Source organism: Rhineura floridana, chromosome 16 (assembly GCF_030035675.1).
Source record: "Rhineura floridana isolate rRhiFlo1 chromosome 16, rRhiFlo1.hap2, whole genome shotgun sequence".
Taxonomy (NCBI): domain Eukaryota; kingdom Metazoa; phylum Chordata; class Lepidosauria; order Squamata; family Rhineuridae; genus Rhineura; species Rhineura floridana.
In genome coordinates, this window is record NC_084495.1 from 36,216,570 (window position 1) to 36,240,080 (window position 23,511).

The window sequence follows — 23,511 nt, forward strand, 5'->3', positions numbered from 1 at the left end:
AAAGGAAGCCACACGTGCCAAAGAGGGCGAGGAGACCCGCGGCCCGCCTCTCTGCGGGGAAGGGGCCGCTTCCTGCGCGGGGGCCGCTTCTGGTGCCAGTCCGCCGCAAGCGCCGGGAAGCGAAGCCCTCCTTCTTTGCTTGCTTGCAGAGGGAAGGGGCTGCCGGCAGAGCACCTGCCTGGCCTGCAGAAGGACCCCGGGCCGGGCCCGACCCCTGCCTGGAACCCTGGACTGCCGCTGCCAGTCAGTGCAGGAACACCACAGGGAGAGGGAGCGACCGCCTCCCCGGCGCCTCTCCAGGGCGTTCGCCGCGCTCCCCGCCCTTCCCCTTCCTTTGTCTCCAGCCGCCGAGGGAGGGAGGGAGGGACGGAAGGCGCGCCGGGCCGCCCCTCGCTCCTCCTCCGCCGCGCGCAGGCTGGCGGGCGGGCGAGCGAGCCGCTGTCGGGCTCGGGCTGCGCGATGGCCGAAGTGCGCAAGTTCACCAAGCGGCTGAGCAAGCCGGGCACGGCGGCCGAGCTGCGGCAGAGCGTCTCGGAGGCGGTGCGCGTCTCGCCGGCGCTGGTGAGCGGGCCGGGCGGGGGCGTGGGGTGGACGGGGCGGTCGCCAGTCTGGGGCTCGCTCTCGTCTCCGGGTCGCGGGGCGCTCTGCACGTGCCCAGAGGGCCTCCTGAGCCCGTGCTGCGTTTTCCCTCCTCTCCCTTTGAAAGGTGCCGGGGCTGAGGCTCGCCGGGGGAGGGGGTGACGGGGAGGCGGGATGCGATGCGATGGGGAGGCATCCCGAAGAGATGTGGTGGCGGTGGGTGGAAAGCGGGTCGGCGAGGGGGCGTGGCGGCGGCGGCGGCCAGATGCCGCGGTGAGGGGCTCCAGCGGCGGGCAGAGCGAGGGCCGTCTCCCAGGGCGCCTCTGAGCGGCTCCTCCGCCTTCCGAAGGGGAAGGAAGGCCCCACCCAGAGTAGGAGCAGGCTGCTTCCTGGGGGCGAGAGGGGCAGGCCTGGTTAGGCTTGCGCTCCCTTGGGGGGGTGGGGGTGGGGAAGGCTGGCGTCAGAGTGACCCAGTGCCCTGCTGCCCGGGACCAGACGGGCCCCAAAGGGTGGCGATGCCTGCTTGGCCCTTCTGACTTCTCCTGTGGCTTGCTTCATAGTCGGCTTGGTTGGGGGGAGGCGGCTAGAACTGGGGCGGGTGGGGTGGCCTGCAGTATGGATGCTTCTAAAAGAGGGGTGTATAAATCCCTGGAAGGTGAGGTCGTCGGTGGCTACTAGCCACGAGGGCTGTGTTCTGCCTCTGAATGCCGGTTGCTGAAACCGCAGGAGGGGAGAGTCATGCTTGCCGGTTTCCTTTGGCTGCAGCGGGAAGAGGATGCTAGCCTAGAAGGGCTCTCTTTGGCCTGATCCCGCAGCCAGGAGCTTGTTGTGTTCCTGCGTTGTTACTGCGGCCCTCTCTGGCCAAAGGGGAGCCTTGGCATCCTCCCAAAACAACACTCATCCCATCCCTCCAGAGGGTTTTGTGCCAGCATCCAGATGCCTGGAGGTGTGCCTGGCAGGTGCATTAGGAGCCAGTGAATTAAGAGCCAGGCGTGTTGGGCAAGTCACCCTCCTCTGGTCCAGGAGGCAGCTCTGATCTGGGGAGAAGAACACCAAGCTGCTGCTCTTAGACTCGTGACTGAGCTGATCCTGTGTCCGGTGACCGCAGTTGACAAGGAGCAGCGTGTGCTTGTTGTGGGGATGCCTCACAAGACAAGATTGCCCCCCTTTCTCCCTGGATGCATCCAGCTGCTGCTTTTCTGTATCTGAGACTTCCTGCTTATTTTCAAGCCTGCCTTTTCAATCATAAGGGCTAGAAGTTTGCTTCTTTAAAAGAGCAGGCTGACCCCAAATTATGCCCCATCCAGAAGATGACTGGCCCTTTTTGGCCAGCCTTGCCTGCATTGCTTGCTATGTTCGCATTAGTTTTGGCCAGGACTGAAGGAGCAGAGAAATGTGTGCTCCTTATAAGTTACAGCCTCATTCTTTGGCCAGATGACTTTAAAAAGCTAAATAGAACGTGCATCGTGATGTGTCTTAGTGGCAGAGCCGGCAGAGTTATGAGGTTCTTAGTTAACACTAAATCTATCGTACAGGCCTAAATTGGTTTTGTGAAAGCTGAGCCATTTTTCTCTCTCTGGTCTGGAGCTGTGTTGTATTCTGCTAGCAGGCACGGAATATTTTCACAAAGAGCTGGTTGTGCTTCTTTGATGGAGTTGGATGATCTGAGGTGCCTTCTGAAGTGTGAGCAAAGTATCGCAGAGGTTTTTTTCCCCATACTGTTCTCTTGCCATAGAAATTAGACTGGAAGAGCCCAAATCTGAGGAGCTGGAAGTTAGCACATTATTTCGTATAGGGATGCCAAAAGGCAGGGTGTGGTGGTGGTTGTAGATTTGGCAGGGATTGTCTTTAGCTATATGCATCTTCCTCTAAAAAATGAGAACTCAAATTGATTTTTTGGGTATATTGGTATAGTTAAACTAGGCAGGTGCAGGAGGTCAGCAAATCAAATATTCTTGCTACTAGGACAGGCAGCTTTTCCATTTGAAAATCCTGGCAACCTGGACAGAGTAGTTGAAAGCATGTGCAGAGTGCTTTTTGCTTGCTCCAAATGTTGCCCTGGCTCAGCTAGGGGATAGCCCTGAATTGCAGCAAATAGGCAGACAATAAAACTTGCTGCCTGCTGGGGCAGTTAGTTTGGCTGTAGCCAGTATGCCAACATTTGCTCATCTCAATCAGGCAGGTTTTTATTGTTTACAGTCAATGGGCCATTGCAGCTTAAATCACCAAACAAACAAACAAGGCACTCTTGAGAGCAAGTTAAAACATGTACTTTTTCAGAACTGCAAATTATCAAAACTTTAAAATGTTAAAGTTCCCCAAATAATTTAGATTTAAAAAGTCCCCTTGGCAGTCAGTGCTGTTTGGGCTCAAAAAAGAAGCCCATAATTTTCTCACTGTGAACATATATAAAACTATCTCATAGATAATACGTTTGCATCAGCCAGCCATCATCTAATTGGGACTGATCTTCTAAAAAATTCTGAAATGAATAGAGTCTATCAAGTGAACTATATAGGAATATGATAATCTGAGAATATTTATCTATCTGACTTCTATCCAGAGTGTGGTTATGTCTATTTAGGCCCTACTGGTATCAGTGGGGATTAAGCGTACCTAACTCTGTGGTTGAACAATGCTCTGGCCTTATCTTGTGCATGCAAGTGTCGAGCCAGTTGGTTGCAAATTTGAGCTTCTAGTTGGCCACCTCAGCTGTGTGTGGGCCACTCACCCGCAGACATTTTTGCTGTTGGTGCTGTCATCACCTATAAGATGACGGTAGTGATGGCTCTGCCTCACAGGGTAGGTGTTAGTGAAATCTTTATTGCGTGTGGCCAAAGGCCTTTGCAAAAATGTCATAAATTGACAGATATATTTACAGCAGATCATGTTTGCAAATTCAGACACTGAAGAGAAGATGTTTGAAACACAGTAAGTAAAAGCCAGAATCAAGGTTAAAAGCAAGCAATAAAACACAGGATTTTTTTAAAAAAAGCAGGCAATGAAATAAATAAAATCGTTATCACAACAGGGATCCTTGCAGCAGCAAGTGCATATAAGGCACAGAAGAACCAATATCTGACAATAGATACTCACTGTCAATTTGTTGCCAGCCACCCTCTGGGCGTTGAAGACTATGATGGCGTTACCTCACAGGATGGTTGTTAGAAACGGGTACACAGATTGTAAATGACAACATGCTATGTCATTGGTAGTTGTAACCAGTAGGCCTATCATTTGGGGAATTTCCCAAGCACTGGCTGAAATATTTTTACATTTATAGCCTTGCACTGCCCTGGGGGTTAAGGCTGTTTTAAAAACAAAACACCACTAACTAAAAACAGCTGAATTCAAGAGATTAACTGAAATTGTTTACAACAAAGCCATAAACCCTGAACTTGTTTCTTGGTTTGTTTGTTTATCTCCTGCCTTTTCGGAACCTTTTAACAAGGCAGCTTACATAAAATCGGAATTAACACAAAATATATCCTAAGAGATAACTTGTATGCCGAAACTAGCAGCAGATGCATAATACAGATTGTTTTTTTAAAAAAGAAGAACCGTTCCTCATTAAAATTGTCTTCGCTGTTTGAGGCTATTTGATATCATGGGTGTCACAACTGAATAGGCCAAGAGCAGGAGCCATACAGGGCCTCTGTAGTAAAATGAAAGTCTTGGACAGGTTCACATAGAACAAGGGTTGCTAACCATGGTGTGTGCCATGGTGAGTTGTTTGGACACCAGGCAGTAGGAATCCCTGGAGTCATGAAGAGCTGCTGTTTTGCCCTCAATTCTAGTGCACTTTTCCTGCTTCTTTTTCTAGTTCTTTCAATCTCTGTAGTTCTGCCGTTCCTTTCCCCCTAGCAACTAGGATGCATCTTTCCTGTGCAGAGTTTGTCTGAGATCAGGTAGTATGTCAGGCCTTTTCTAGTATGGAAATACAATTACAGGAAAAGCTTCAGCATGACTACTCTCTAATTTAGTGTTATGCCATCCCCCTCCCCATGGTAGCAAATTATTGTTGTGCCACCGCTCCATGGCAGCCATTTTGTGACTGGTGCCCCCAATAGTCTCTCAAAATTTGAAATGTGCCCTGTGGTCCAAAATGATTGGTGACCCCTGACATAGAGGGATGGTGCCAAACCATTCAGTGCTTTAAAGGTCAAAGCCATCCCCTCGAATTGAGCCCAGATGCAAACTGGCAACCAATGTAGTGCCAGTAACATAGTCTGTATTGGTGTAACATAGTCTGAACAGGCCGCTCCAGTCAGAACCCCTGCAGCAGCATTCTGTACTGCCTACAAGGGCAGCCCCACATAAAAAGCACTACAGTACTCTAACCTGAATGTGCTTGAATGACTGAGGCCAGGTCTGATTATTGTAGAAATTCATGTCAAAACCAAAGTCAGGATGTAACCCAGGGCTGTGGGGTCGGTACACCAAACCTTTGACTCCGACTCCTCTATTTTTCTACTGTCCGACTCCACCCAAAATTGCTTCTTGTCAATCAAAATTTATTTGGAAGTCGGAGTCGGTACATTTCTACCGACTCCGACTCCTCCCAAAATTGCTTCCGACTCCACCCAAAATTGCTTCCGACTCCGACTCCACAGCCCTGATGTAACCGCCACCACCATCTCTGGTACTGGAAATCTTTAGGTTGTGCTTTGATTGACTGAGGAATGCACCATCTACACTTATTTAATATAAACCAGATGTTGTTTGTGTAATGTGACAGTGGAAAAAGATTAGCTACTCCAATGGTTAGTCTAAATTTCAGGAACAATCCATTGTTTATAACCTTAAATTTTCTTAACTGGCTTGCTGTGCTGCTCCGTGGTTCGTTACAGGCACTCTGCTCATTATCCATAAACAAGCTGATCAGTTTGCAACGGAAATGACCTCTAACAAGCGAAGGACATGATGAATAAATGGGCTTGTTGATGTTGTGTTTATATGTGAATTAGGAACTTTCTAAGGGCCTTGAATCCAAGATAGTGAACTGCATGGCCATCAAAATCACAGAGGAGAGTCCTCTGGGACTGTACCATTTCACCCACCATTTGAGGGAGAGGGGGAGGAACCAAACTTTAGAATAAAGCCTCATGTAATGTTGACCCCTAGCATGTACGGAAACATGATTAGCCGGGAACCTCTCTGTGTGCTGTAGTGGTTCTCCGCGTGCAAGGAGTTTTTATTTTTTCACATAAATGTAAATGTACTGCCTTCAAGTCAATTCCGACTTATGGCGACCCTATGAATAGGGTTTTCATGAGGCTGAGAGGCAATGACTGGCCCAAGGTCATGTGGGGATTCGAACCCTGGTCTCCCAGGTCGTAGTCCCAACACCTTAACCGCTACACCACACTGGCTGTCATAAAAGAGTGTTAAACAAAATTGGGATTCCTGAACATAGGACAGTTCAGGAAGGATTCTGTTGGGTGATTTTTGTGAGCTGCTATCAATTACATTTGTTCTGTAAAAAGGATGTTCCACATCTCCTCCTGGTCCTTGTCCAGAATGGGGCAGGAGACACTCTGGGTCAACAGGAATCCTGTGTTTGTCAATAAAGGAATTGTAGAGTTGGAAGGCACCTTAGACATCATCTAGTCCAACCCACTGCTGATACAGGAAGTTCACTACAAAAGCATCCCTGCTAAGTGGCCATCCAGCCTCCATCCAACTCCACTGTTGGAGACAGTATGTCTGTGAGCACCAGTTGATGGGGATTGCACATGGGAAGAGTACTGTTACTTGCTGGCTTTCCATAGGTATCTGGTCACAGTGAGAACAGGATGCTCAACTACAATGGGCCTTTGGGCTGATCCAGCAGCCAGATTCTTCTGACGTCCTCCTTGCCTGGAGGTCTGGATCTACCCATTGTTTCTATCCCATTGATTCGGACCATTCAAGCATCACACGAGCAGGGCAGTGAGAGAAGTGACACTTTGGCAGCGGAGTCTTGGATAGGCATGAGGTGTGATCCTCCCTTCTCTCTGCTACAACCATGTTTTGGAAAAGCGAGAGAGAACAACTGGAACAAATTCTCCCTTTTAGGCCACATTCACATCACTATCATTCCACTTTAAAAACAGTCATGGCTTCCCCCAAAGAATCTTGGGAAGTGTAGTTTGTGAAGGGGTGCTGAGGGTTGTTAGGAGACTCCTGTTTCCCTCACAGAGCTCCAATTTAGAGTGGTTTCACTATCAATCCCTCTTCCCAAGGAACTCTAAAATGTTGGTAGCTCTGTGAGGGGAATAGGAATCTTCTAACAGCTTTCAGCACCATTGACAAACTACAGTTCCCAGGATTCTTTGGGAGAAGCCATCCTATTTAAAGTGGTATGATAGTGCTTTAACTATATGCTCTGGATGTGGGCTTTATTCCACTATTATTCCACTTTGAATAGTCATGGCTTCCCCCAAAGAATCCTGGGAAGTGTAGTCTGTGAAGGGTACTGCGAGTTCTTAGGAGATTCTTACAGTCGTCGCAGAGCTACAGTTTGCCGGAGTGGTTTATTAGTCATTTCCTCTTCCTGGAAAACTCTGAGTATTGTAGCTCTGTGAAGGTAACGTGGGTCTCCTAACAACTCTCAGCACCCTTCACAAAGTATCCTCCCCAGGCTTCTTTGAGGGAAGCTTCCATGACTGTTTGAAGTGGAATAATAGTGGAATAAACGTCTGGTGTGGATGTGGCCTTAGTCTTGGCATAGGTCATGTCTCCTGAAGACGCCCTGTAATCACTCGGCAGCAACCAGAGCCAGCGTGTGGCTTCCTCTTCAGGCCCTGATGGTGCCGCCTGGAAGCAAGAGCGCAAACCACAGCAGGTGCAACGTCAGCAGCACAGCTGGCCTGTGAGAAAGAGCAAGGAGTTTATTCTGTGTTTTTTGCAGTCAGAAATGGCGAAGGCGGGATAGTGGAAATTGGCGGGGGATGGACCCAGCCTTGCCGTTTGAGTGTCATCATGCAGGCTTTTGTCAGGTTTTTGTGTGGCACTTGTTGGAAATGTTGGAGACATTTCCCTTCTGATGGCTTCTGTAGAGAGGCTCTGTGAGATTTTTCTTCTCTGGCTTCCTTCCTGCTTGCTGCAGCTCTAGGATATCCCTCCCCAACCTGGTGCCCTCCTGAGGTTTTGGACTATAACTCCCATCAGCCCCACCCAGTACTCCAAAGCCTCAGGAAGGCACAGGTTGGGGAAGGCTGCTGTAGAACCCTGGTGCAGGGTTCTAACCAGTGTTAGAACAGCTGCCATGCTTTGAACTGAGCAAAGGGCTAAAAGCAGCCTCCTCTAACCTGCTGCCCTACACATGATGTTGGACTACAGTTCCCATCATCCCTGACCATTAGCCATGCTGGGAGTTGCTGTCAAAAACATCTGGAGGGCACCAAGTTGGTGAAGGCTGTTCTGGAGGTTGGAGATGGGGAGTAGTTTGTTTCTGTTCCATGTTGAACGTGTCAACAGCAGAACCATCAGTTTTCCATGGTGCTCACGTTCATTTCTCTTGTCCCCATGTTACCTCTGATCAAACAGGTGTGGCAGGTTTTTGCAGCAGTTCAAAAGCCTGCATAACCTGTCTGGCAAGAAACGAAAGCAGGATATTCACACACACCATGAGCTGCGATCCTTCTTTCAAATAACCCCACTATTACAGAAGTAGGTAACGTCGTCCCCCCCCCCTCCATGTTGCAGGACTACAACTCCCATAATCCCTGGCAATTGGCCATGCTGGCTGGGGCCGATGGGAGTTCAACAACCCCTGCAAGGCACCATGCTGGCTACCCATGTGGTCTTGTCTCCAGCCTCTGCAACACCATCCCCTTGCCTCCCTCTGCTAACGGGGGGGGGGGCTGGCTTCTTTTTATCCTCTGTCATCTGACCTGTACATGGCCCTCTGCAGGTTTTTTGGTGAAACACATTTCTCTCCGTCCCTCACACGACAATTTCTCTTGTCTCGCTTGGTGCATGATGCGGAGGACAGCTGTAAGGATTTCCCTGGCTCTCCTCCCGCTGAGAGCAGCTGGCTAGCATGAGCCATTTCAGATACCGAACAAGCACAGAACCAGTTGGTTCTGGCGTGGTTTTCTGTAAGCAGACTTCACACAGCCACTCCTGATCCATCACGTCTTGGCTGTAAGCCAGAGTGCCCCACTCCAGAGCCCAGAGGGAGGAAGCCACGGCTGGATTCATAACAGAGCCCTGTTTGGGGGCAGGGAGGGCGAATCGTTGTGCAGAAGATGTTTGAATGTGCATCTGACATTGGAATGCTGAAGCTATGAAACTGCCTTGGAGTATTATTGTTGTTATGCACATTTGGTGGTTGCTTTTCACCTGAAAAGGTCTCAAAGCGACTCAAACACAACAGATAAAAACAATTAATACCCAATGTATAGTACAAAGCACCTGAAATGCTCATCCAATAAAATAATAATAAGTCCTACGCACCCCACTGAAAGTTGAGCACCAGCATAGAGGTTGGGTTAGTTACCAGAGGCCTGAATGGAGGGGGGGGGAACACGGCGGGGGCCCTTGCTCATTCACATGACATGCAAATGCAGAGGTGTGATGACGCGTGAGCGAGCACATGGAGAAGGGCCATTTTGATGGCAGACACATGGCTTTTGCAGTCAAGAAGTCCAAAACAGGCATCGCCCTTGTGATGGAAAACAAACCTCAGAGCATTGCAGGTAGACAGTGGACAATGAGAGGCTACTGGCTGCTTTGGGAAGTCATAAGGTTAGGGACGTGGCTCGCACAGTGCAATCTCAGGCATGAGGTCTGAATGCGGCCCTCCGAACCTTTCTGCACCCTCCTTGAGTGCTTCAGCCTAGCTAGAATGCCTCGTTGAGCTCTGACAATGCTTCTCGCTTACTTGCCTGAATGGAGGATAGAGAGGGATGTTTGAGAGAGTGCAGAAACTAGCAAGTTAGACAAAGGTAAGGTTAACATTAGTTGCTCCACCCACTTTTGCCTCTGGCCCCACCCACCACTGACATGTGGCCCCCAGAAAGCTGCCTTGAAGGCAGTGCGGCCCTTGAGCTGAAAAGGGCTACCATGTTGGACCTTGCACAGGATGACCAACCATCCAGTCCCTCTCGCTTGGCCAGCCTCCTTCAGTAGCGTCTTGCATTGTTCTGAAATTAATGAAAATGATTAATGCTTATTTTGATGTCATAAATGTCTGTTTCATTGGCATTGCCATGGTCTTCCCCATGGCAATAGGTGTTGTTGGAGGCTTTAAATGACCCCCCGCTTTCTCCCCCTGGACTATGTCTGGAGAGAAATCCATTGCCTGTTAATAACTTAATTGCTTTAGTTCAGTTCCTTCTCCACTTTCAATTAAGTCTCTGGGTGCCATCTGGTGAGATGATGGCAAAAATAGAGGTGACGAGGAACTGTGCCCTCTGCACACCAAAGGAGACTAAGACTTCAGGCTAAGACTTCAGGATCTTGTTACAAGGTTTTAACCTCGAGGCCCTTTTTATTATGCCGGTGCTCAGGTGTGGAACAGGCAACAAAGGAAAAACCTTGTTAGGCCTGAACATCCTAAAAGTGGGGGCTTAATTTTCTAAGAACCTGAAGCTCTGCTGTTCAGCTGATGTGTTGCATTGGCCTTGGGGAAATCACTCCTTCCCCATTTCCCTGGTGGCAGAAGCACTGGGAAACTATTGGCTTACTTTGGCTACCAGCTCAAGCTTGTTTACAGATGCTTGACCTGCATCTTTCAGTTTCGTTTTTAGGCTGTGGCTTGGAAGTCGCCTGACTGTTCACAATAAGGGCAACCTTACTATGTGTGGGTTATAATTAAAACTGGAGCAATGGGGGTTTGACTGTTTTTTTCTGCCTGGAACAGAGACGGCAAGAAATTGTGAAGAACTGACTAAATTGCTTGTTCATGTCTGGGTAGCAAAACGTTTACCAGGGGGCTGTTTTGTTTTGTTTTTCTTTATTACAATTATTTATATCTTTCAGGGTATAAATCTTACAAAGGTGGTGTATGAGTAATATTCAATTACATATTTTAAAAACACAATAAAATATTAACATATTGAAAAAACATCAGGATCCTTCCCATTTGATGAGAGATCATCCAGTGGTGGTGCTCTTCTCTTTTTGTATTGTGCAGAATTTCAAACGGCTTCAGGTTTTGGTTGAACTTCACATTTATTTAGTTCTTCGCAGGGTTCTAGCCCTTCTTGTGCAGCATCTGTACCTGGAACCTTCTGAACTGCTCACGGGAGGGGGGAATCCTCTAAGTCAGGGCTGGGGAACTCTTGGCCCTCCAGATGTTGTTATACCACAACTCCTCTCCTCCCTGAGCATTATCCATGTCTGCTGGGGTTGATGGGAGTTGGAATCCAACAACATTTGGAGGGCCACAGGTGCCCTATCCCTGGTGTAAGTGCATGTTTGCATTTTAGACCTGGAGAAGGTACCTTGGGGGAATTTTGTTGTTTCTTGAGAAATATGAGCTCAGGGCATAGCTGTTTTTGTGCTTTGAGATGGGGCATTGTCTGCTACTGGCCTTCCTCTAATTGGAGCAAATTCCTGCAAGGAGTTTGGGGGAAGGCGTTATGGATCCAGAACTGGCAGCTGGATACCGACGGCCTTGGGAAGGTTCTCTCTCTGTTCTAGAAAGCAGCCTCTAGTTCAGTTTTTGCAGATTCACTAGATGGAAAGCTGTGAGCTCTGGCAAAGCTGCCCGCTGGATGCTTCTGCTAGTCATTAGTGAGCGTCTTGCGGCTTTTTGGCGTGGGCTGTGTTTGCCTGGAACAATCGTGCTGTCTCAAGGCTGAAGACATTAACCAGAAGGCAATTAAACAAGGCATTAAAGGAAAGGGATCGGCACTCCCTGCTTGCTCTGGGGCACTGCTCTGGATGACTGCAAGAGCCGTCTTTGGATGACTGCAAGAGCCATCTTTGGCTAACTGCAAGAGCTGTCGTTAGCCATAAATAGGGACAGGAGAGAAATTAGGTTGTTTGCATTTTAATGTGACTCTACCTAATTCGGACTTCCTGAAATAATATGGAACCTGAAATGCTGCTATTCTGCAAAATCTGCTCTTTTACAAATTTTGCAATGAAGTTTCTCTAACCGAAGACTTCATACAAAAATGTGTATATTAGGCAACACTGTGCTTAAAAATACATATATTAGTGAAAATAATATACAAAATGCATATTTGTTGTATATTAGAAAACTGCTTGCAAAAATGTGTGCATTAGGTAAAATTGTATACAAAAATATATATTAGAAGAAAGGCACATTAAAATCCTGATGAATTCTTGTGAGGACTTTTTTTGGAAAAAACTTGATAAGTGATGCTGAAATGCGGCAAATTGAATTTAAGGTTGGAAACATGAAGAACCAGAACGGACAGATTTGCCAGTCCCTAGCCATATATTGGTAAACCAGCTCTCTGTTCCCCTGGCATAGTTGCCAGTAAAGAGAGGTATTCCTTCCCTTGCCATCCCTTGGAGACAGGACTTAATTTGAATCACTGCACCATCTCGAGACGTGTGAAGTGCTACTTAGTAGGAGCACCTCTGACCATGTGGAGAGTTTCTGCCATGCACCCTCTAAAGGCTGCTTCTCCAGTTGCAATTTCCTCCTACTCAATGAACTGGGGTAGAGGAGACTCCATATACAGTATTCATAGAGTAGAGAAGCCCTACCTTGTTCCTTATGTGTGGCTGGTGTGTTCTTTTTAGGCTATAAAGCTGGTGCTTGCTTGGCTTCCTCTGTATGCAACCATTTTGTATATGTGTGTGTAGCAGAGTCCACTTTAAGTATCAAATAAATAAAAGCACATTTCTATTTCGAAGTATCCTCAAGTGCAGGTATATTTCACATAAGTAGCAAATGTGGCCAGTCCACAGCCAGCAGCTTTTTGTTGAGAAAGTTGGTAAAACAGTAGGGCCCCGCTTTACAGTGTTCCGCTGATGCGGCGGCTTTCAATTAGGGGAAATTCCCCGTTTTAAAGCCGCTTTTGCGGCATTTTTGCATCATTTTCGTGCGACGCGACCCATTATAGTCAATGGGTTCTGCTTTACGGCGATTTCCGCTTTACGGCGGGGGCCTGGTCCCTAACCCGCCGTATAAGCGGGGCCCTACTGTATGTTGCCATCCCCAAATCTTCTCAAACTCCCTGGCCCTTTGCTGCGTAATCCTTCCTGCATTACTGGAGCAACCAAAGGAGGCAATGGGCCTATTATGACATCAGAGGAGTTCAGCCAGTGGCATCAAGAGAGGGGAGGCAGGTTCAGAGGCTGAGCAAGATAACGAAATGTTGTCATATCGGCAGACCTTTTGCTCAGTGCAATGTAAGAAGTCAGCCCCTGTCCATATCTGGTTCAGGGGTAGCACCCCCAAGAACCAGCATGAGATTCAGGCACGTTTCCTCTCTGGCCCATCTTTTTTTTGGGGGGGGGGAAGTGACCACTAACTCGCACCATTCCTGATCCAAGAACTACAATGTGGTTCCCAGACTGTCCCACTCATTTCTCACTAGGGCTCTGCAAAACAGTGCAAATTAACCCTCTGAGAAGCAAGTTCACCTAATGTCCTGCAGCCGCTTGATGCAAATCTGGAAGCCTCGTCAGGCCAGGCCAGACCTGGCTCCTTTTTTGCTGGCTACTGATGCGCACCACTTGAAGCTTTTTGGAATTCTTTGCACACAGACGGTTGCCTGGAGATGTGATGGCAGACGCATTTTCCAGGCTGCCTGCGTGATGGAAGCATTTCAGCTGTTCCAACGAATCCATTTTCAGACCTTTGAGTGGGAAAGGGAGAGACGTCCTTGAGTGCAGAAAGAGCCAGGAGTAAATTGCTTTCCTGTTAATGGTTAAAAGCACGCAATTGAGATGGCTGCTCCATCTGGGAGCAGGATCATACCCTTTTCCCAGAGAACGATCAGCTTTTAAAATGGGGGTTGCTGGACCGTCAGTTCTCCTCTCCCATTCCTGTGGTTGGGTGTGTGCCTTTAAGAGACACTGAGATGCCTTAATGGGGAAGCTGTTAAATGTCCTCTGTAGCAAAGCTTTTTTTGGTGCTGCAGTATATCTGAAGCACCACTTCAGATCTGCGACTAGTGCCATGTTTGATGGGTTGGGGTTTTTTTTGCCTCATCACCATAACTATGCAAGAGCTAATAGAGAATATTGATTTTCACCTTAATGCCCACGCTGAGCCTTCCAGTGCCAGTCAGATAAAATTACCTTTATGAATTAAGAAGAGGAAGGGGGGAGGGAACTCCACGTTGCTCAAGTATGTACAACGATTATGATGATGTTCTTCCCTTTGATGCTGTGGATTGCACAGAAGCGGCTGTTACCGTTGAAGCATGCTATGTGGTCAGCCATTAGCGTCCTAATAAGGGGGATTAAATTTGCTAGAAAGCTTTTGTGAAGAGCTAAAAGCACAAATGTTCTTATTGTTGAAAGATACAGGCTTTTCTAGGGGGGCAGGGAGATGTGGGGAAAAAACCCAAGGCCTCAAGCAGAGCGACTATGGGGCATGGTTTTGAAATCTATCCACAAACAGAACATTTCAGCGTCAATCGCTTCCTCTTTGCTATGCTAATGTGGAGGCTGACACAGGGCTGCATCAATATGCTGGCTTTTTTTTTTTGCCCTCTTTCTGCTAGTTATATTTTTTTAGCTTTGTTTTAATGAGCTTGATTGGCTCTGGGTGGATGATGCGACAGATGGTCCTGCAGGAGCCCCCGCAGCTGTGAGTGAGCAGGCCAACTCCTGCCGCCATCCCCACCAGCACACTTGTGCACCTTCTGCTAAATCCGACACCAAGGAACCTCAGATTTTGTTCCAAAAGGACCCTTCAGCGGCTGCTAGTCCCAAAGGCTGTGCTCGGTCTATGTCCACACTGTGGGAGGCTGTGTGGATCCAGAATTGGCCTCCGCAGTCACTTACAGACCCACTGTTAAGGACCTTACCCTGGAAGACAATCTTACTCGGCCACGAGTGATCGCCAGTGAATGAATGAATGAATGAATGCTCGGTCTCCGCAGCTGGAGGCAGTATGTTTCTGAATACAGACCCGTAGCCAAGGGTGGGCTTAAGAGAGCCTCACCCTCCCTAAAATTTCCCCTCCCCACTTTTTCCAAAAAATAAATAATTAAATTTATTGCCGAATTGTTTTCTCTCCCCTCCATACGCCCTCTTTTTTCATCCCCCTCCCTGAACTTTGAGCCTGGCTACAACCCTGTGTGGATACCAGATAACCAGGAATCACAAGTTGGGGAGAGTTGCTGTTGCACTCAGGTCCTGCTTTGGCGCTTCCCATCAGGGCATCTGGGTGGCCACTGTGAGGACAGGAGGACGGCCCCCTTTGGCCTGACCCAGCTGCAGGGCTCCTCTTGCGTCCTTACATATGCTGCTGTATAGCAAGGATTCTCCAGAGGAGATCCACAGCATCCTCATGGTCATGTGACTTTATTTATTTATTCATTTATTCATTTATTTGTTTGCTGTCCTGCCCTTGCTCCCAAAGGAACCTGGGGTGGGGGTGGGACATTTCTATGATAAAAAAATAAAAACAAATTCAAAACAATAAACACAACAGCACATCTCAAACAAATTTAAGAACAGATGCAACCAACTCATGTGTCTAATTATCAGCATCCAGACAGTAGTATTAGTACTGAGCACTTAAAAGGCCTGGATGGCTCTTGGGGGCCCAAATGCTTGCAGGAGAGCCTTCACTTAGACTTGGTGACTGTTGAGGAAGCTCTGCTTGTGTTCCCCTTGGTGGACGTGGCCCGTGTGGAAGGAGACAGGGCCTTCTCTGTGGTGGCACCCAACTGTGGAACTCCCTCTTGGAAGATCTGTGTCTGTCCCCAATATTGACATCACTCTGTGGATCGCGAAAGACCCGCTTATTTACCTGGTCGTTCAGGGAAGAGTGAATGGTTCTGATGACCTGTTCTTTTGTGTCTCCTTTTCTGTGCATTTCGTACTGATGCTGTTTTGTATGGCGTTTTAAAGGTTTTACTTTTGTTGTATGGAAGAAAGGTGGGATAGAAACATAATAAACGAATAAATCGCTCACAGGGAGACTCTTCTGTGCGAGGGAGAACATTGACAATACACCTGGTTGAAGTGTTCGCTGTAGGAATGGGAAACCTTTGGCCATCCAGATATTCTTAGACTCACAGCTCCTATCATCCCTGAACGTTGGCAATGCTGGCTGGGGCTGATGGGAGATGGAGTCCAACAACATCTGTCTATGGGAGGGCACGGGTTCCCCATTGTTGTTCTGCAGACTCAAAATACATTCTAAATTGAATGAACACAGTCTGAGTTTTAATACTTCTAAGTTACTTTAGGAATAGGTTTGTTTGTTTATTATTTGATGTATATCCCGCCCTTCCTCCCAGTAGGATTCCGACTTATGGCAACCCTATGAATAGAGTTTTCATGAGGCTGAGAGGCAGTGACTGGTCCAAGGTCACCCAGTGAGCTTCATGGCTATGTGGGGATTCGAACCCTGGTGATGTTTTAAAGCGTTCTTAGTGCTTTTGCCTGCCGCCCTGGGCTCCTGCTGGGAGGAAGGGCGGGATATAAATCAAATAAATAAATAATCGATCAATCCGGTCGGGTTTCAGTGTTTTTTTGCAAAACATTTCATGGGAGTTCTGTTGACCTGCGTTTGTTGTTTGTCTCTGGCCAGGAAAAAACGAAGGTGGTCGAACCCTTGGACTACGAGAATGTCATTTCCCAAAGGAAAGCACAGATTTACAGCGATCCACTCCGGGACTTGCTTATGTTCCCCATGGAAGACGTGTCTGTGAGTCGTCGTCATTTTAGTATGTTGGTCTCAACTGCGAGCCCTGTTGGCCACCTTGTTTTATTTACTACCCTTTGTTTTGATAATTTATGAAATTAAATTTATAATCTAATGCCATCGCTTCGAAGCAGTGCCCCATTGGGACTGCTGGATCAGGCCAGTGGCCCGTCTAGGCCAACATCATTTTCTCACAGTGGCCAGCTAGATGCTTGTGAGAAGCTTGAAGGGAGAACCTGAGGAGAACAGCCCTTTCCTCACTTCCTTTGAAAGGGGGGTTTGACTAGATGGCCTCCAAAGTCCCTTCCAGGTCTAGTGATTTTGCAGCCTCTGAAGCTTTTCCTCCACTTTCCAGGTCTCTGTTGTCAGTCGCCAGAGGAGGACTGTCCACTCCACTGTGCCAGAAGATGCTCTGAAGAAGGCTCAGAGTCTCTTTATCCAAGAGGTAAGAGTCACTGGCTGGGATGTGCCTGTGTAAACGGTCAGTCTTGTTGGATTTCCCTTGAGGTAAAGAAAAAAGAAGCTGAGATGACTAATGCCATGAGCATACTCCAAGCACACGCAGTGGCATTCTGCTTTCAACAGTGGAAGTAGAATATAGCCGTAGTGGCTATATCAATAGATATTGCGTCTGACCTCCTGGCTGTGATCTACCCCTTCAGGTTTAGCTACAAATCCAGCCCTCACAAGCAGCAACAGGTAAGTAGGAAGATTTGGGTTCTTTTTGATGCCCAAAAAGTGATGCATTTGGAATATAATCTGGCCAGATGGTGTTATTCAAAATAATGCGGATTTCTTCTTTTTGGAGCTCTGCAATTAAAAAAAGTGAGGAAACGATGCTTCCTCTTTTTAATTATAAAAGCATAACAACTGCTAAGGAGGGGCTAGCACTTATCTGCCTATAAAAGGCTGTACTTTCAAAGGGAAGGATATTCCCTGTCGTGCAGTTAGACTACTGCAGTGCGTTATACGTGGGGCTGCCTTCAAAGATGGTTCAGAAACTCCAGCTAGCACAGAATTCGGCAGCCAGATTGCTGACCGGGTAAGTCGGTTGGTACATATATCACTAATTCTGGCAAGGCTGCAGTGGCTACCGATTAGTTTCTCGGCTCAATTCAAAGTGCTAGTTTTGACCTGGAAAGACTTACGCATCTCAGGAGCTCAATATCTCAAGGACCGCCTCTCCCCATGTGAACCAACCCGGACCCTGCACTTGTCATCAGAGGCCTTCCTTCGTGTGCCCCCTCCACGGGAGGCTTTTCAGTAGTGGCTCCCCCCCCCCCCCGTGGAATGCTCTCCCAAGAAGGCATGTCTGGCGCCGACTCAATCCATCTTTAGGCGCCGGGCAAAGACCTTCCTTTTTACTCAGGCCTTTGGCCCTTGATATGGGCTGCTTTACTAACTCCTTTTTATTTGGGTTTTACGTTTTAGTGTATGTTTTTAAATTTTTGTTGTATTGTATGTTTTAAAATCTGTTGCAAGTCGCCTAGGGAATGATAGGTATGAGGTGACCCACAATAACAATTAATAATAATAATAATAATAATAATAATAACAACAATAATAATAACAACAACAACAACAACAATAATACATTCATTTTGCAAATGAGAATGGTGCAAACAGAATCATAACATAGGAAGAGGCCTTATGCTGAGCCAGACTGCTAATTTCTCTGTCTCGGAGGTGCCTATACCAGGGAGGGGGAACACCTGTGGCCCTCCAGATGTTGCTGGCCTCCAGCTCCCATCACCCTGAGGCAGCATGGCCAATGATCAGGGTGTGGGAGCTCCAGTCCTGATCTACCCTGGCTCTCCAGGGTTTCAGGCAGGGGTCCCTTCCAGCCCTACCTGGAGGTGCCAAGGATTGAACTGGGGACCTTCTGCATGGAAGGCAGGTGTTCTACCAGTGGGCTACAGTTCCTCTTCAGATATGAGCCTATGTAGTGGCTCTGTCTGCAGGAAGGCAGATCGTTAGTCCATCTAGCTCAGTATTGTCCACACTGATTGGCAGCAGCTCTCCAGACCAGGGCCTCTGCCAGCCCTTCCCAGAGATGCCAGGGGTTGAACCTGGGACCTTTTGCAGACACAGCATGTGTCCTACCACTGAGCTAAGATGGAATAAGCCTTTTCAGTAGAGACCTTATCCCAGTCTGTGTCTGTATCGGAATTGTTTTAAAGATTTTTTTGTAAAGATGTTTTCAAAATGGTTTACAATGCTTTGGTTTTGAGATTTTTAAATATTTATTTATTTATGTTTTTGAGACATTTTGCTTTTATGATGTTTCAAAAGACTTTTTGTAGTGTTTTATCGCTTGCTGTTTGCAGCCCTGGGCTCTTTCTGGCAGGAAGGGCGGGCTACAACTTAATTAAATAAATAAAATATGGGTGAGATATTAAATCACAAGATGGAAGGAGTTAAGTAGTCCAGGATGCAACACACACACACACAGAGAGAGAGCTTTCCTGTCTCTAATTTTATAGTTCCTCTTACATGATTTTGCAACTGTTGAATATTGTGGTTTATAATCCTGAGTTTTGTTACAGCTTTTAGCAAAGACAAATATAAACTTGAACAGACTTGTGTTCAATTTCCTTCACAGTGCATTAAAGCCTATAGCTCAGACTGGCACGTTGTAAACTACAAATATGAGGATTACTCTGGGGATTTCCGAATGCTGCCCTGGTAAGCGTTTCTCCAGGGTATATCAGACTCTTCTGAGCCGTGTCTTTCAATAGCATATTGAAACCTGGATGCTGGACAGTTTCTTAAACGTCATCTGAGTGCTTTCTCCTTCTTGGAGACAAACCAGCATGTGGTGGTATTTTTATTTTATTGGCTTTCTTTAAAAGGGGGCTATGCAGCCTTTCAGCCTGATGGCAAGCATCCAAGGCGGCTAAAACATTTATTTTATTTTTATTTTATTTAATCTGCAAGATTTCTATGTCTCTTAACCTTCTTTATTTTGTAATACTATGTTTTTACTCAGTATACCACCTTGTGATATTTTATATGAAAGTGCAGTTTATAAATATTTATGTAAGATAAATAAATGAAATAAATCAACAAAACCTCTAAGTGGTTTACATTTTATTTATTTATTTTGTATTGTTTATTGTTTGATTTATATCCTGCCCTTCCTCCCACCAGGAGCCCAGGGCGGCATAAAGCAATATAAAATATATGCTTTAAAATACCACTAAGTACCAATAACAGTAAAAACAAGTAGATATAACATTTATCAAAGACTAAATAAAATCAGCAATTTTAAAACAAATATTCATGTTCAAATTACATGTCTGGGTAGTTTTTAGCAGGCACCGAAAACAGCACCTGCCTAATATCAAGGGGCAGGGAGTTCCAAAGAGTAGGTGCTCCTACACTGAAGTATTCGTTGCAAGTATAGAGCAAACATTATGTTGTAACCTACCCTGGAATCTTATTATAAATGGGGTCTTATTATAAATAATCTAAGCAACAGTGCCAGTCCTGCAGATTAAAGTGGTCGAGTGGGCACATATGGGGTAAGGCAATCCTTCAAGTTGAATATATCAATAAGGTCAAGATGCACATTTTCACACAAGCCTTTGGGAAGTAGAAATCATTACTTAGCTGTATGGAGGCTGCCCTAGGACTGCCTAGTGAAGGGTAGGCTATAAATACCAACAAATAAACCAATTAATAAATAAAATTCCACAGTTTAAAACCTTGTAGTTTTCTAAAAAAGCAAAATCAATTTCTGTCAATTCAACAATAAGAATTGTAACAGCTCACTTGGGATTCTCATAACTGGGATCCTCTAATTGGTGATGCTGGGGATCAAACCTGGGACTTTTAGCATGCAAAGCATGTACTCTGCCACTGAGATATTTTCCTTCCTGCATCAGGGTGTCACCACCAAAAAGGCCCTATCTGTAGTAGCCACTTGCCTCACTTCAGAAAGAAGGGAAATGGAAGCAGGGCCTCTGGTGATGTTTGAAGCATCAGAGCAGATTCACAAAGGCTAGGTGGGCCTTTGTACGCAAGGTTGTGTCCCTGCAAGCACATCTGCTTTCTCTCTGGGCATGGCAAGCAATGACTGCAGGACCTCCGAATAGCAAGCAAGTCAGGGGTGAAGAACCTGCAACTCCCCAAATGTTGCAGGATTCTAACCTCTGAACGTCCCTGACTGTTGACCCTCCTGTCTGGGGCAGGCAGAAAGAGGTGATCCAGATAAGGAGATTTTGTAGCAAGCAGATTTTGTAGCAAACAATGGGGAAGACCCTTCTCTGCCTGCGATCCTGGAGAGCCACTGCTGTCAGAGTAAACCCTGGGCCAGATAGACACATACTCTGACCCCTGGTATAAGGCAACTTCCTTTGTCCCTATTTTTCATACAACAGACTTCCTCTTCTCTCTGAAGTTGTTCCATCCCTGTGAGTGAACTGATCCTCTTTGCCAATAGCATTTCTGGTGCACCTTCAGTGGACTGTTCCTTATTCAACCATGTTGCACAAACCATTATGACGTTCCTCCCCCCCCCCCCACTTCCTAAACAATAACATAAATATGTTGTGTTTTTTCTCAGTAAATCCTTCAGGCCAGACAAGATTCCAAACCATGTGTTTGAAATTGATGAAGACTTTGAAAAAGATGAGGTAAGAAGAAAAGAATTGGCCACACACACCCTCCACCTCCACATTATCGAAGCAAACACACTTTTGGGGAATAGGTGTTTGCCAAATTAACGTTTAGCTCCAGCCAGATTTAACAACTGGAAGAGAGAGAGACAGCTTGTCACATCTGAAAGTTGTGTTGCTTTAGTTTGTATTTTATTTTAACAACCCTAACTAGCGTTCTGGATGGACTAATCTAAAGCTAATCTGAAAGCTCTCCTTTGTAGCCAGAGCTCTTATTTCCTGGTTTGTGTCATTGTGGCTTTTTGTCCTCTTCTCACCTGGCTCCTCAGGAGGTAAGAGACTTCTCAGCGCTAATACAGTTCAGGGCAACATCAAGGCAGTATCCAGGGCCAGTCCACAGTCGGAGTCCAAACAGAGTCCACAACAACAAAAGGGTCAGGCAAGAAGCAAGGTCAGAGCAGGCCGAGGTCAGGGCTGGAGTCAGCAGGCAATCAGCAGGCAGGTCAGGTACAATCAGGTTGCCTTTGCGGCAACGCTTCTCTCTTTCGCTCAGGACCCGTTTAGCCTCAATGTCAGAGACCAAACTTGCTCCAGGTGCAAATAACTCTTCCTCCTCCTCGTCACAGGACCCTGGCTCCTAACCATGGCTGGGTCTAAGACCAGAGCCTCCTGATCTTCCTCTGATGAGGACTCCCCCAGCTGGGCCCCGACAGTTTTCCACCTAATTTTTAGCCTTAATGCTGTTCCATGTGTGCTCATCCCAAATGGCACCGTGCAAAAAGTGATGTGTCGCAGAGAGCTCCCTGCTCCCCTCCACCTGGCCTCATTATTATTTTTTAAACCATGCAGTTGTTGAAAGTCAGGCCATTTTCCTTGTTGGGAATGTAACTGGAAGTTCAGGAGGCATCAAGAGTGTTGGCAGCCGTCTTCGGCCTTTGTAAGAGTCCTTTTCCTCCCGCCCGCCGCATTACCCATTTTGCATGCGTGACCAAACGCTGATTTGTATGGTTTACAGCTCCCTTCATAGAGCAGCAGAACTAGGTCAGGAGGAGAACATGTGCAAAAACAAACAGCTCTGGGTGGAAACACATCCTTCAAGGCTATCTGTAGTGGCTAGATTTTAAACACTAATTCCTGAGACCAGGGCTCCATCTGCAGTATACATTTAAAGCGGTATTATACCACTTTATGTTGGCGTTTGCTCTGGCAGACATACACTGGCGTACCCGACCGTAGTCACTCCCTTGCTTTGGTCCTTGCCAAGAATAACGCAACTCGCGTGTAGAAATATACAGTCTTTTATCAGCAGAATAACATACAGCAGTTCCAACATCGAATACACAAGTTACACAGTCCGTCTTTCACTCCTCTTTACTTCCCCACACCCACACATCCTTTTCTTTTCCTGTCTTTATAGCCCATCATGGTCATTTAGTCATTAGGTGATTTAGGGTCTGCACCTGTATCGCCTGAGGGTTTTGATTAACTCTTTACTGTCAGTTAACCCTTTCATGGCTGGTTTTCCTTCTTTGTGAAATGTACATGCTAACACTTTAAAGAGTCATGTCTTCCCCCATAGAATCCTGGGAAATGCAGTTTGTTGTTTGGTGCTGGAGTTGTTAGGAGACCCCCTATTCTCCCCTTATAGGGCTCCAATTCCCAGAGTTCCCTGGGAAGAGGAAAGGATGGTTAAATCACTCTGGGAATTGGAGCTCTGTGAGAGGAGAATCTCTACAGCACAGTGTTTTCATTGGATGCACCAACTGAGTGGCAATCAGTTGACCTACCAAACAGTTTGGGTCTCCATGGGAAGCTGATTTCACAGAGAAACGCCCTAGAGCTGCATTTGGTTTTGGAGTAAAGAGGGGCGGAGTTTGACTAGCGTCATGTGTCTCCAGCTTCAGAAAACGTAGCTGGAGAGAAGCCAGCACAACCAGAAGTGTGTGTCTTCACACCACAGCCCAGTTACTCAATCCAAGGAACAAGCTCTGCGGCAGAAGCTTTATAGAGGCTGCTGGGCTGCGATTGGCCCTTAAGGAGGTCAGCTGACAGAATGCTCAGGCAAGCTGGTACTGCAGCCTAAGTGGTGCTGTAGCCCTGGAAGCACAGGGGATAAAGGGGCCACAGAGCAAACGGCTGCAAAACCAAGACTGACACACAGAGGTGTTGCCTTGCAGGCAGCTTGAGGGAATTCTTTGCACATCCCATCTCTTCGAGCTTAAGGGAGCCCTCTGAGGATGCTTTGTCCAAGATGTTTCCTTGTCCCCTTCTCCAGTTTTGGAGTCAGTGCTGCAGTAAAGTTTCCTGAGCACAAACCTGGCGGAGAGAATTCCCTTAACAGCTAGTGAAGTGTCCAAATAATTGCTGGCCTTGCCAGCGAGATTGTGCTGCTGATAACAGCTTCCTAAGGAAACATGCCTGATACTCACAATGAAGCCCTTTGCAGTCACGGATGAGAAGCCCAAAGAACACTGGGGGAACAAACAACGAGGGAAGGGAAAGGGCATTAGCTCA

At 47.0% G+C, this 23,511-nt stretch overlaps 1 protein-coding gene across 6 annotated transcripts in view; it reads left to right on the plus strand.

Annotated features, from left to right (window-relative positions):
• Window positions 1-23,511, plus strand: part of DOCK11 (dedicator of cytokinesis 11) — a 111,919-nt gene that overhangs the window by 141 nt on the left and 88,267 nt on the right. For 5 of the 6 annotated variants that reach the window (XR_009759331.1, XM_061599020.1, XM_061599021.1 and 2 more), the window contains exons 1-5: window positions 1-561; window positions 16,265-16,381; window positions 16,734-16,823; window positions 18,981-19,063; window positions 20,946-21,015. Coding sequence is in view for 5 of the 6 variants with exons in the window: in XM_061599020.1 (XP_061455004.1) it covers window positions 460-561; window positions 16,265-16,381; window positions 16,734-16,823; window positions 18,981-19,063; window positions 20,946-21,015 (462 nt within the window). In the remaining variant the exon portion in view is untranslated. The remainder of the gene's footprint in view (window positions 562-16,264; window positions 16,382-16,733; window positions 16,824-18,980; window positions 19,064-20,945; window positions 21,016-23,511) is intronic. The other variant, XM_061599024.1, reaches the window with a different exon arrangement.